Consider the following 13,206-nt stretch of genomic DNA (forward strand, 5'->3'; position numbering starts at 1 on the left):
ACTTTTCAGTTATGATCACATTGGCGGACACTTCTTTTCTCCTTCCTCCCTCTCTAGTATGGTTAAATAATTGGGTGGTAAGATTCATGGACACATTCCTCTCATCTCACAGCGTTGACCATCTGACCATTTGAATTTGTTTTCTTTTCCCTGCTACATAATATCTAATTTTGGTACTCTTTATAATACTTTTACAAAGGATAGCTACCTATCTTTGGTTGATACAACAATAAACTGTTCCAACTCCTTGTCAGTTGAGAATTCCGACTCTCCTCTATATCATTCTGGTTTTCTAATCTAAGTACGGTCATATAGACGCTGATGAGATTTGGGAGTGGTGGTACATCTCCTTATTCTACTCACACTTTCCATCTAATTGGTTTCACAAACTTTGGTTAGGATAGTCTACATATCCTTACTGAAGAAGAAGAAGAAGAGAAGAGCCGAGGGCAAAAGAGCAGAAGAACGGACAGCAAAAGAGCAGAAGACCAGGAGAGGGAGAAGACCAGAGAAGAACAGATGAAGATTTTTAATAAACTTTCCAAAACGTCTCCTGTCGTTATTTCCACACACTGCCTTTTATGGGGTGAATGGGTAGGGGTACAGTGTACCCCATACCCATTCACATAGGGAGGAGGTCCGGGATCTGGGGGGCCCCCTTGTTAAAGGGGGCTTCCGGATTCCGATGAGCCCCCTGCCCGCAGACCCCCACAACCACCGGCCAGGGTTGTGGGGATGAGGCCCTTGTCCTCATCAACATGGGGGCAAGGTGCTTTGAGGTGGGGGGTGCAGAGCCCCCCCCTGCCCCAAAGCACCAACACCCCCCCATGCCGCTCGCTCGTCCCTTCCCCTTTCCTGGCCTGCCGGGCTGCATGCTCGGATAAGGGTTTGGTATGGATTTTGGGGGGGACCCCACACCGTTTTTTCGGCGTGGGGCTACCCTCAAATTCCATACCAGACCCGAAGGGCCTGGTTTGAAACCTGGGGGGGACCCCACGCCGTTTTTTTCCCATTTTGGCGTGGAGTTCCCCCTTAAGATTCTCACTTGCGGTGCGACTTCCATTCAAATCAATAGGCTCCCATAGGGAACCATTGATTTTGAATGGAGGCAGAAAAAAACGCTGCTAAAAGCAACGTGGCAAAATGTGCAATAACGCCAATGGAAAAAGCTACTGAAAGCACGTTTTTACAGCTGCTTTTTCCGGCGTCAGAACTAACTTTGACGCACGTTTTTTCTAACGCCCCGTGTGCATGGGGCCTAAATATATACATATCCACTACTCGGGATTGACTTTGAATACGCAAATTTTGATTTATACAACCTCTCTCCACTTGGCAACCTATGTACAATCCAGGTAATTTTGGACTATATTAGTATCCCGCCTTCTTTTCCTTTGGCTTCTTTTCTATCCTTTTGATCCTGCTTGTGTACTGATGTATACTTTTTATATCCCAGGTCTTGACTTTACCATATACTACTTACCTGAACAATCCCCCTTCGGGAATTTACCTGGACCATTTGTGATCATTGTGGTGCCCACTGATGTGCTCTACCACGGCTTGTTTCCACTATTTTCTAAATACTCTGCCTACAACACATGTTGACCTGTAACCAGGCATTCTCTTCTCCTCTGGTGTGCTCCACCAGGTTTTAGTCATATACAGCTCCTCTCGGTTTACTGAAGAACTAAGTGGTATGTATTAAACCATTATGACGATCTAATGGAAAATATCTGTGTATATATATATTTTTTATTTTGTTTTTTGTTATTTTATTACAATAATAAAGCATTTAAAATTTTATTTACGTCAACATTTTGAGTGATCAGTCGCATTTATAGTCCCACAAACCTGGGGGTTCCCCTTTTTTCATAATATAATACTCGGCTCTTCCGTGACCCACTCTGAGCACTGCAGAGGGGAGGGGCTGATATCCCCCTCTGAGAGCTATGAGAAGAGAAGGAGAGCAGCGGGAGATCAGCTGAGCACCGAGCGGCACTGTACCGAAGGTATTTCACACAATTATATTACAGAAACACACTGGACATTATATAAAACCGTAATAGAGTAGATTATAGGATTTTACAACCACTTTTACTAGGTTCGCCCAGGGGATTCCTGACAGACAGGGAGAGAGAGAAGATAGCACATTGCACGACAAGACCTACTCCGAAAATAAGCCCTACTGTGTCTTTTGGTGCCAAAATAATATAAGGCCTGGTCTTTTTTTGGGGGAAATACGGTATATACACACACACACTACTGTGCCAAAGTTTTAGGCAGGTATGAAAAAATGCAGTAAATTTAAGCGGGACTTCACTGTATCTGAGCACAACAAACCAAAAACACTATTTAATTCATTTTATATATTCAAAGCAAACTACCCCCAACCATCCATGTCTCAATGCTTTATTTAGTTGAGGAATCACTTTAAAAAACACTCCCCTAGCATTTCTGGCTAAAACCATCTTGAGTAAGGCAAATGATTCATGTAGCATTTGCTTCCTGGAATCCGTCTGCCATGTTGATTTCCCCTCTGTTCATATACTTTCCATTTTGTTAATGGATAAATAAAAAACTGTTAACATTTCTATTTCTGAAAGCATTCTTAATTGACAGCATTTTTTTCACACCTGCCCAAAATGTTTGCACTGTCTGTGTGTGTGTGTCTATGTGTGTGTCTTTGTATGCGTGTCTATGTATACATTCCCTAATGCTCCTCATTTGAGTATAAAAGATTTGTGTTTTTACTGTCATTAATCAAAATAATTAAATTAATAATTTGGGCCTTTTGCAGGACGCAACTTAAAAGCCTGGCTGCAGGACCAGTACTGTGACCATGAACTGGAGCAGTGTCAGGACACACTGCTACATAATGCTGCCTGTGTGGGGGATATTGTTACACTGAGGACACTATTGCAAGAGGAGAGATTTCTAAGGTATGCCTGAGACAGTATAGACAAGTAAAATGAGCTGCCAGAGAATTTGTACACACTGGCGGTGTGGTTCCCCCTACAAGACTGTGGCTTTCTTTATTATTGAAATCTTAAGTTGAAGTTTGGTTCTGTGCCAAAGCTTGTTTTATTTGTAGTTCTCCTATGGATCAAAGGAATGCAGTTCCTTCTGCACTCCTTTGACCCGTTTTTGGCTGATGTTACCGTGATCCTCTGAGTGCTGGAGCCGGCTGCTCCTGCCCCCTTCACAGCCCAGTGCTCCAGTTCTATCGGGTTGAGGTCAGGACTCTGTGCAGGCCAGTCAAGTTCCCCCAACACAAACTCGCTCATTCATGTCTTTATGGACCATGTTTGTGCACTGTTGCGCAGTCATGTAGGAACAGGAAGGGGCCATTCCCAAACTGTTCCCACAAAGTTGGAAACATGACATTTTTCCAGATGTTTTGGTATGCTGAAGCTTTCCCTGATGTTCCCTGGAACTAAGGGGCCATAAACCCAACTCCTGAAAAACATCCCCACACCATACCCCCCCTCCAAATGATTTGGACCAGTGCACAAAGCAAGATCCATAAAGACCTGGATGAGCGAGTCTGGGGGTGGAGGAACTTGACTGGCCTGCACAGAATCCTAACCTAAACCCTATAGAACACCTTTGGGCTGAATTAGAGTGGAGACTGCGAGCCAGGCCTTCTCGTCCCAACATCAGTGCCTGACATCACAAATGCGCTTCTGGAAGAATGGTTAAACATTCCTGTGGACACCCTTCCAAGAAGAGCTGAAGCTGTTATAGCTGCAAAGGTTTGGGCCAACTCAATATTGAACTCTACAGACTAAGACTAGAATGGCTTTAAGGTTCATGTGTGTGTAAAGACAGGCGTCCCAATACTCTTGGTAATATAGTGTATATAAGTAGACCTGTATAGCTTCTAGCACTCGTGATGTATGTATTACATTTACTTGAAAAGTGTGTTTTAGGGCCAGTGTCGATGGACCTTTTTGCTCTAGAACTGCTTATCTCCGCATAAAAGACTGAGAATGCATAAGCAGTCGAAGCAAGTTCGACAAGCTGATGTGAAAAGCTTGCTGCATTTGCCCATCAAAGTCTTTTGACCCAGTACAGTCTGTCTGATAAGACTGAGAACTCTATCTACTGCAGTTTTTATAAAATGGCCATACACTGCTTGCAAATTGGTCAGTTCAGCAGGGACTGGACAAATTTCTATCAGCATGTGACTAGGGCTGCAACTAACGATTATTTTCATAATCGATTAGTTGGCCGATTGTTTCGATTAATCGACTAATCGGATTAAAACCTCAAAAAAAAAAAACGGTCGGTGTATAATTTAGTTAATATTCTTGAATATCTATATGCAGTGGTAAATATAAATATCCAGCTATATAGTTGGATATTTAATCCACTGAGACAGAAACCGTATATACCCGAGTATAAGCCGAGTTTTTCAGCACATTTTTTTGTGCTGAAACGTACCCCAAGGCTTATACTCGAGTCAACAAAAAAAAAAAGTTCCCGGCCGCTCTGACGTGTTTAAGATTTAAAAATGGCGCCACCCGGCATATACATGTCACCGCGCATGCGCCGCCACAGCTCGGGACAGGTCGGAAATAGCCGAACGTATACCAGCTCTCCCGAGCGGCGGCGGCGCGTGCGCAATGACGTGTCGGCGCCAGGCGGCGCCATTTTTAAAATGAAGGCGCCTCTGGAACATTTAAGTGAAACCCAGCCGCACTAGTATGCCCGCAACCCTGCATCCTCTTGTGCCCCATGCTTGCCACCCTGAATTCTCCTGTACATGCCAGCCACACTGCATTCTCCTGTACATGCCAGCCACACTGCATTCTCCTGTACCATGCCAGCCACCCTGCATTCTCTTGTACCATGCCAGCCACCCTGCATTCTCCTGTACCATGCCAGCCACCCTGCATTCTCCTGTACCATGCCAGCCACCCTGCATTCTCCTGTACCATGCCCTCCACCCTGCATTCTCACCCTACGCTTATACTCGAGTCAATCATTTTTCCCATCTTTTTGTGGTAAAAGTAGGGGCCTCGGCTTATACTCGGGTCGGCTTATACTCGAGTATATACGGTATATGTATTTTTGGAGGTTTAAATGTGGTACATCAGAATCAGAGATCAATATTTCTAAAAAACCTAAAACATTGTTTTGCAAATTTTCAGACCGGATTGATATATAATATTCACAATAGACTCCCTTATTAACAGGCATGTAGTTTGATACAAGCAACCTGCGTCTGCTGTCACTGGCCATACACAAACTAAATTTCTCTTACGTCCTCCGACAGTCGCCGCCTCTTCATATTCGTCACATATGGGGTATTAGACTTTGCTCCGAAGGAGTAGCTAGGCAACAGAATATGTTAACATTAAAGCTTTTAACATATCCCACCCTCAAGGGGTGGTCCCCTCAGTCAATACCCTCCTACTTCCTGCAACCATATCTCAGTTTCAATGTCTCATCACTTCCTCTTCTCCCGGAACACCGATCGAGGCAGCAGCAGCGGCGAGGGTCTCCTCAGGTTATATCCTTCTTATCCATTGCCTGTGTCAGTTTTATTGTCCCTGTGGGGGTCTCATTGTGCTTGTGTGTGTGGTTAAAGGGGCAGTTAACCCTTTATTATCCGGCATTTGATATTGGGGCAATGGATTCTCAGGAGGGCAAATTTCCTACCGCCTTGGTGGAAAGCCAGGGGACCGCTGTTTCCCCCTCAGGGGGGGGATTTAGCCACTATTGTGGCTGGCCTTGCTGCTCAGGTGCAGATGCTGGTGGCTGCTCAATCTACTAAGAGACCCAGAGTTTCTCTTTCCTCTGATTCTGAGGGTGAAGGTGATGGGGCTGTTATGGCGGGGGTCTCCTTATCGGGGTCCCGCTCCTCCCTGGATCTAGTGGGGTCCGAGGTGGAGGCTGAAGTTGAAGGGGTTGATAATTCTCCCCCTGGCTCGCCTGAAGAGCTTGCAATCATGGATGAATTGATTGCTTCCATAAAACAAACGCTGCGTTTGCAGGATGAAGTGTGTCCCCCCGCTGCCTTGGCGGCTTATGGGACGCAGAGAAAACGCAGGACGCCGCAGGTTTTTCCCTGCAATGATGATTTTCAGCGCGCTGTTAAGGAACAATGGCGCAATCTACGCAAACCTTTTGCTGTGCCAAGTAGGTTCAAGCTGCGTTATCCTTTCTCGCCTTCCACTGATGAAAGGTGGTGTGTGCTACCCCCGGTGGATCACGCAATTGCGGTTTTGAACAAATCCACTGCGATTCCTGCAGAGGATTCCCCAGTGTTCCGTGATGCCACGGATAGGAGATTGGAGTCTCTTGCCCGTCATACTTACTCTGTTACTGGTTCTATGCTTAAGGCTCTGTTTGCCTCTCTCATGGCGGCCCAGGCTGTCGCAAGTTGGACGCAGATGCTTAGGCGCGTCCTAGTGGCCGATTCGGCCTCGCCGGCGACCCTGGATATGGTGGATCAAATCCACCAGGGTGTCATGTATCTGTGTGATGCGGACTTGGACTTAGTCCTGTTGGCTGCACGTGTGCACAGCGTGGCGGTGTTGTCTCGCCGCCTGGTTTGGTTGAAATGTTGGTCGGTGGACCAATCTTCACGTAAGACCTTAGCCAATCTGCCTTATGATGGGTCTCGCCTTTTTGGGGAGTCCATGGATGTGTTGATTAAGGGGATCACCGGAGGTAAGAGCACTCTCTTGCCCCATTTCCCCAAGGCTAAGGGGGCTTCTGGGAAGAAGCATGCTAATTTTCGGCCCCCTCAGGGGTCCTTTCGTGCCTTTCGGTCGCACTACAAGGGCAAACCGTTCAAAGGTCAAGGCTCTCAGAAGAAGCCCTGGTCTGGGAAACAGAAGTCCGGTCAATCCGGATCCGCAGCCCATAACAGTGCGGCCTGAAGGGGCGCCCTCACCCAGTTTTGGGGTGGGGGGACGCTTGCTCGGTTTTCTTCAACCCTGGTTGGCCCGCGTGCGGGACAGATGGGTTCAGGAGCTCGTTCGATCTGGTTACAAGATCGAGTTTCTCTCTCGGCCGGAGAGCAGATTTTTTCCTCAAATCTTCAACTGTCTCCAGAGCGTTTACGGGACCTGCACCTGGCGGTGCGGGACCTGAGGGCTCAGGGAGTGGTGGTTCCGGTGCCTCATCGGGACAGATTTCGGGGGTTTTATTCCAATCTGTTCACCGTGCCCAGGAAGGAGGGCAAGGTTCGTCCAATTCTGGACTTGAAGGCTCTAAACCGCTCGGTGCGGGTTCGCAAGTTCCGCATGGAATCCCTGCGGTCGGTGGTGGCTGCCCTGGTTCCGGGGGAATTCATGGCCTCCATCGATTTGAAGGATGCGTATCTTCACATCCCCATTTTCGAGGGTCACCAGAGGTACCTTCGATTCGCCATTGCGGAGGATCACTACCAGTTCGTGGCGTTGCCTTTTGGTCTCGCCTCGGCTCCGCGGATTTTCACCAAGGTGCTTGCACCGGTTCTGGCATTATTGAGAGCCCAGGGCATTTCTGTCCTGGGGTATCTGAACGACATTCTGGTTCGGTCTGCGACCAGCCAGGGTCTGGAGAAGGACCTGTCTGTCACGATGCAAACTCTGCAGGAGTTTGGTTGGACGATAAATTTTCCAAAGTCGACACTGAGTCCGTCGGTTCGTCTTCCCTACCTGGGAATGATCCTGGACTCGGTGCGGGCGAAGGTCTTCCTGCCGGAAGACAAACTCAGAACTCTTCAGGAGAAAGTCAGGTCCCTCAGGGACGTTCCGCACTCGTCTCTGCGGACGTGCATGAGATGTCTGGGATTGATGGTCTCGGCCTTCGAGGCGATTCCCTTCGCCCAGTTTCACACGCGGGGTCTCCAAGCGGAGATCCTGTCCATGTGGGACGGGCGACCTCAATCTCTGGATCTTCAAATCTCGTTGAGTCATCGCACCAGAAGAGACCTTCTGTGGTGGCTCCAGTCCCCGATGGTGTCCGGGGGCAAGTCGTTTCGTCCTATCTTGTGGACGGTAATCACCACGGATGCCAGCCTGTCGGGCTGGGGTGGTGTTCTGGGCGTCCTGTCCGCCCAGGGAACTTGGTCGGAGGGGGAGTCCTCCCTTCCGATCAACATTCTGGAATTGCGTGCGATAAATCTCTGTCTTCATCGCTGGACGGACCGGCTGCAGGGCTGCCCGGTTCGGGTGCAGATGGACAATGCCACGGCGGTGGCCTACATCAACCACCAAGGGGGCACCAGGAGTGCCCGAGCGGCTCGAGAAGTGGCCGACATTCTGTCATGGGCCGAGACTCATGTCCCGGCGATAACGGCGGTGCACATTCCGGGGGTGGAGAACTGGCAGGCGGACTATCTGAGTCGCCAGACCCTGGATCAGGGGGAATGGTCTCTCCACCCGGCTGTCTTCCAGATGTTGTGCGCGAAGTGGGGTCTTCCAGATGTGGACCTGTTCGCGTCTCGTCTCAACAACAAGGTGAGAAGATTCGTGGCAAGGACGCGCGACCCTTGGGCAGACGCATCGGACGCGTTAGTGGCCCCGTGGCATCAGTACAAGCTAATGTACGCGTTTCCACCGATTCAGTTGCTGTCCAGGTTCCTTCGCAGGTTACACTCGGAACGCAGCACGGTGATTCTTGTGGCACCGGACTGGCCTCGCCGGTCCTGGTACGCAGACCTCGTGAATCTGGCGGTCGACGCCCCGTGGCGTCTGCCTCTTCGAGACGATCTCCTGTCTCAAGGGCCGATATACCATCCTGCTTTACAGTCGCTGGCTTTGACGGCCTGGCTGTTGAGACCGAGGTCCTGAAGGAGAAGGGTCTCTCCCCAGAGGTCGTTCATACCTTGATCAATGCGAGGAAGTCTTCCTCGGGGAAGGTTCATTACCGTACTTGGAAGGCCTATTTTGCCTGGTGTGAGTCCAGGGGGTTTTCACCCCGCACGTACTCGGTTTCCCGAGTGCTGTCCTTCCTTCAAACAGGTGTCGATCAGCGTTTAGCGCTGGCTACGATAAAGGGTCAGGTGTCTGCGCTGGCCGTTCTGTTTCAACGTCCCGTGGCTTCCAACTCCTTGGTTGGCACTTTTGTTCAGGGAGTGCGGCATCTGGTTCCTCCTAGGAGGGATCCTCTGCCCCCTTGGGACTTGAATCTCGTTCTATCTGTGTTACAACGTGCTCCTTTTGAACAGATCAGGGAGATCTCGTTGTCTATGTTGTCCAAAAAGGTCGCCTTTTTGGTTGCGATCACTTCGGCTCGCAGAGTGTTGGAGCTGGCGGCTTTGTCCTACAAGTCTCCGTGTCTGGTTATTAATTTGGATAAGGTGGTCTTACGACCTAATCCTTCTTTTCTTCCGAAGCGAGTTTCGGAATTCCATCTTAATGAGGATATTGTCTTGCCTTCGCTGTGCGCGAAGCCTAAACATCCAGAGGTGAGACTACATTCTTTGGATGTTGTTCGGGCGATAAGGGTTTACCTTAAATCGACTGAGTCTTTTCGAAAGACGGACTCCTTGTTTGTTCTTCCTGAGGGTCCTCGGAAGGGCATGGCGGCGTCGGCCTCTACCATCGCCAAATGGGTCAGGCAGACCATTGAACAGGCGTATGCCTTGCAGGGGAAGGTTCCCCCTGTGCCTGTGAAGGCGCACTCTACTAGATGTCTGAGTACGTCTTGGGCCTGTCGTCATGGGGCTTCTGTAGCCCAGGTGTGTAAGGCGGCGACCTGGTCGACCGTACACACTTTCACAAAATTCTACAAAGTAGATGTTCAGGCATCGGCGGATGCTTCTTTTGGCCGCAAGGTTCTTAGTGCGGCAATTCCCTAGGGTCCCTTGTTGGGGACCTCTGGCTGTTGGGATAAGTTTTTTTATCCCCTGGTTCTTTGTCTTTTCCTGGGTTGTTGCTCCTGTTGAGCAATTATTTTTCCTGTAGCCCAGCTGGTTTCCTTCCTTTGGTAAGGTTCCTTTCTTTGATGCGGAGACTGCGTTGCCTTTCGGCGCGGATGCGTTTCCCACCCCTCATGTTTGCACTGCTTTGGGACGTCCCCATATGTGACGAATATGAAGAGGCGGCGACTGTCGGAGGACGTAAGAGAAAACGGAATTTTTGTAAAATCTTACCTGTAAAATTCCTTTCTCTGAGTCCTCCGACAGTCGCCGCCCACGCCCCTCTTTTGGGGTTTGGTTGTATACTCTACTGCTTTTCCACTGAAACTGAGATATGGTTGCAGGAAGTAGGAGGGTATTGACTGAGGGGACCACCCCTTGAGGGTGGGATATGTTAAAAGCTTTAATGTTAACATATTCTGTTGCCTAGCTACTCCTTCGGAGCAAAGTCTAATACCCCATATGTGACGAATATGAAGAGGCGGCGACCGTCGGAGGACTCAGAGAAAGGAATTTTACAGGTAAGATTTTACAAAAATTCCGTTTTTTTTTAGAAATTTTTTAAAAACATTCATCCGATTTTCTAACCATTAGTGGGGTCTTTTCGGTGTTCATTGTAAACCACAGTGACAGGAAAATTTGAAGGAGCAGAATAGAAAACTTCTCGATCAAACGACTCTTCAAATAGTGTATGTGGTTTTTGCTCAGAATTTATATTCATTTTAAAATTAAAAGCAAGTGGAATTTTTAAACAACTCTCGTCCATTCAACACATATACAAATAATTTTTGTACAAATATAGATGCAAATATTTTTGTCCAAAAATCCAATACATGTATGAGCAGCAGAAAACATTTAGTAGCAGCAGCATGCTTTTTTTTTTTAATCACCTGTCATGATGGGTTTAAGAAAAAAAAATAGCCCTTTATAGTAAAAAAAAAACAGCAGATATCGCTACTGTAATAATTATAATTTCTACTCTGAAACAGTGAAAGTATTATATCTTGTATCATGCATGTATTGTATATAAAAAAAAAATATGCCCAGAAGTCAGATATGCAGGATATTTTAACTGGGAGTCAAACATGAAGGGTGGAGGGGGGGGGAAATAACATTTTTATATCAAAGTAGTACTAAAATCTGAGACTGTCATGGATATAATAATTTTAAATATAATGCGGAGGATTGGAGGACGCAACTGAAGCTGCGACTGAGGCGCAGGTACCCTTTGGCACTCACAAGCCATCCAGAGCGGCCAAGGTGTTTACTTTCCCTGACTATTTTGACTGAATTGTCGCTAAAGACTGGGGACGACCGAAGCGTCCCCGTGGGGTCCCTAAGCGCTTTACTAGGCTCTACCCCTATGATGAGTTCCTTCTTAAGAAGTGGACTGTGCTGCCAGTGGTGGACACTCCGGTTTCCAGAATAAACAAGGCAACCATGATTCCGGTTGAAGAGTCCCTGACCTTTAAGGATCTGGCTGACCAGAAGGCGGAGGCTGTGGCCCGCCATATGTACACTCTGGCTGGTTCGGCAATGAGGCCGGTATTTACCATTGCCCTAGTACCGCAAACTCTGACCAAGTGGGCTAAGCTCATACGCCGTGAACTGGAGGGGGAACAGCCCCCTCTGTCTTTACTGAGCTGGCAGAACAGCTACTCCAGGGGCTGCAATTTATCTGTGATGCCTCTTCGGATGCGGCTCCCCTGATGGCTCGCCTCTCTGATTTGACAGTGGTCCTTTGGTGTATCTTTTGGCTCAAGTGCTGGTCTGCAGATCAGACTTCAAAAAAAGGCCTTGACTGGTCTTCCTTTCCAAGGAGATCACCTGTTTGGAGCTACCTCAGATGACATTGTTAAAGGTCTTACAGGGGGGGGGGTACTTTTCTTGCACAGGCTACTTAGGGCAAGGAACCTCATCGTAGACGTGGGCTCTCCTTCTCAGCTCATAAGAAGTTTTTTCGTCCCTTAGGGCCGACTGATGAGGGCTTGAAGCCTTTCAGGGCCTCTTCAGGAGGATCCAAACGAACCTAGTCTGGCAAGCCAAGATCGGGCTTCTCCAGACCCGTGGACAAGGTTCCTTCAGCATGAAGGTGTGCCCTCACCCGAATCACGGGTGGGGGGACGTCTTTGTTTGTTTCTGGACTCGTGGACAAGTGAGTCCACAAAGTTGTTCGTTCTGGCTACAAGATCGAGTTCCACTTTTGTCCTCCGGCAAGGTTTTTTTCTTCTAACTTGCGCTTGACCCCAGACCGCTTACAGGGCCTGTTTGGGATAGTACAAGACCAGTTCCTTCAAGGGGTGATTGTCCCGGTTCCGACTTCGGGAACATTTTCAGGGTTTTTACTCAAACCTGTTCACAGTCCCCAGGAAGGAAGGCAAAGTTTGTCCAATCCTGGACCTCAGGGCGCTAACCTTCTTTGTGCAGGTACAGAAGTTCAGGATGGAGTCCATTCGAACAGTGGTGGCAATCCTGCGTCAGTGGGATTTCCTCGCCTCTATCGATATAAAGGATTCCTACCTTCACATTCCAATATGTGTCATCTGCGTTTTTTCCCTGCTTTGCTGTGGGATAGGAGCATTATCAGTTTGTGACGTTACCCTTTGGTCTCGCCCCTGTTCCTCGGGTCTTCACAAAAGTGTTAGACCCGGTGCTAGCCTTGCTATGCCAATGGGGATCGCGGTACTGGGCTACTTGGACAATCTCCTTCTGCGAACAGAGTCTCCCTTTTCTCTGGTGGGTGGAGATCACAATATGACCTCTGCAGGAGTTCTGCTGGATTCTGAACTTTCAGAAGTCTGATCTGGTTCTGTCCACAAAGCTGGACTATCTGGGCCTGACTCTGGAAAAACTCCAAAAATTGTAGGTTGCAATTTGCCTCCTGCTGTCCAACAGATGGTCGTCCCTTCTGACTTGCATGTGGGTGCATGGCATGATGGTGTATACCAGGGGTGTCCAAACTCTGGTCCTCCAGCTGTTCAGGAAGTACATTTCCCATCATGCCAAGTTATGTCTGTGAATGTCAGAGATTTACAATGCCTCATGGAATGTGAAGTTCTGCAATAGCTGGAGGGCCATAGTTTGGACACCCCTGGTGTATACCTTCAAGGCGGTCCCATTTGCACAGTTCCAAACGAGGTCCCTGCAAATAGAGATTCTAACCAAATGGGACAAGACTCCCCAGTCTCTAGAAAATCAGATCCGGCTTAGTCGGGGAACGAGGGAGTCCTTGATATGGTGGCTTAGTTCTCTGGAACTTCGGCTGGGAAAATCCTTCCTTCCTTTGTATTGGACAGTGGTCACCACCGATCCCAGCCTGTCCGGCTGGAGAGGCATCCTCAGCAAGC

General features: G+C 48.5%; 1 protein-coding gene across 1 annotated transcript in view; it reads left to right on the top strand.

Annotated features, from left to right (window-relative positions):
• Positions 1–13,206, top strand: part of ASB1 (ankyrin repeat and SOCS box containing 1) — a 107,741-nt gene that overhangs the window by 47,438 nt on the left and 47,097 nt on the right. The window contains exon 2 of the mRNA XM_082260890.1: positions 2,798–2,939. Within this exon, the coding sequence (XP_082117016.1) occupies positions 2,798–2,939 (142 nt within the window). The remainder of the gene's footprint in view (positions 1–2,797; positions 2,940–13,206) is intronic.

The sequence above is a fragment of the Pelophylax lessonae genome (genome assembly GCF_965119305.1).
Source record: "Pelophylax lessonae genome assembly, chromosome: 6".
NCBI lineage: Eukaryota > Metazoa > Chordata > Amphibia > Anura > Ranidae > Pelophylax > Pelophylax lessonae.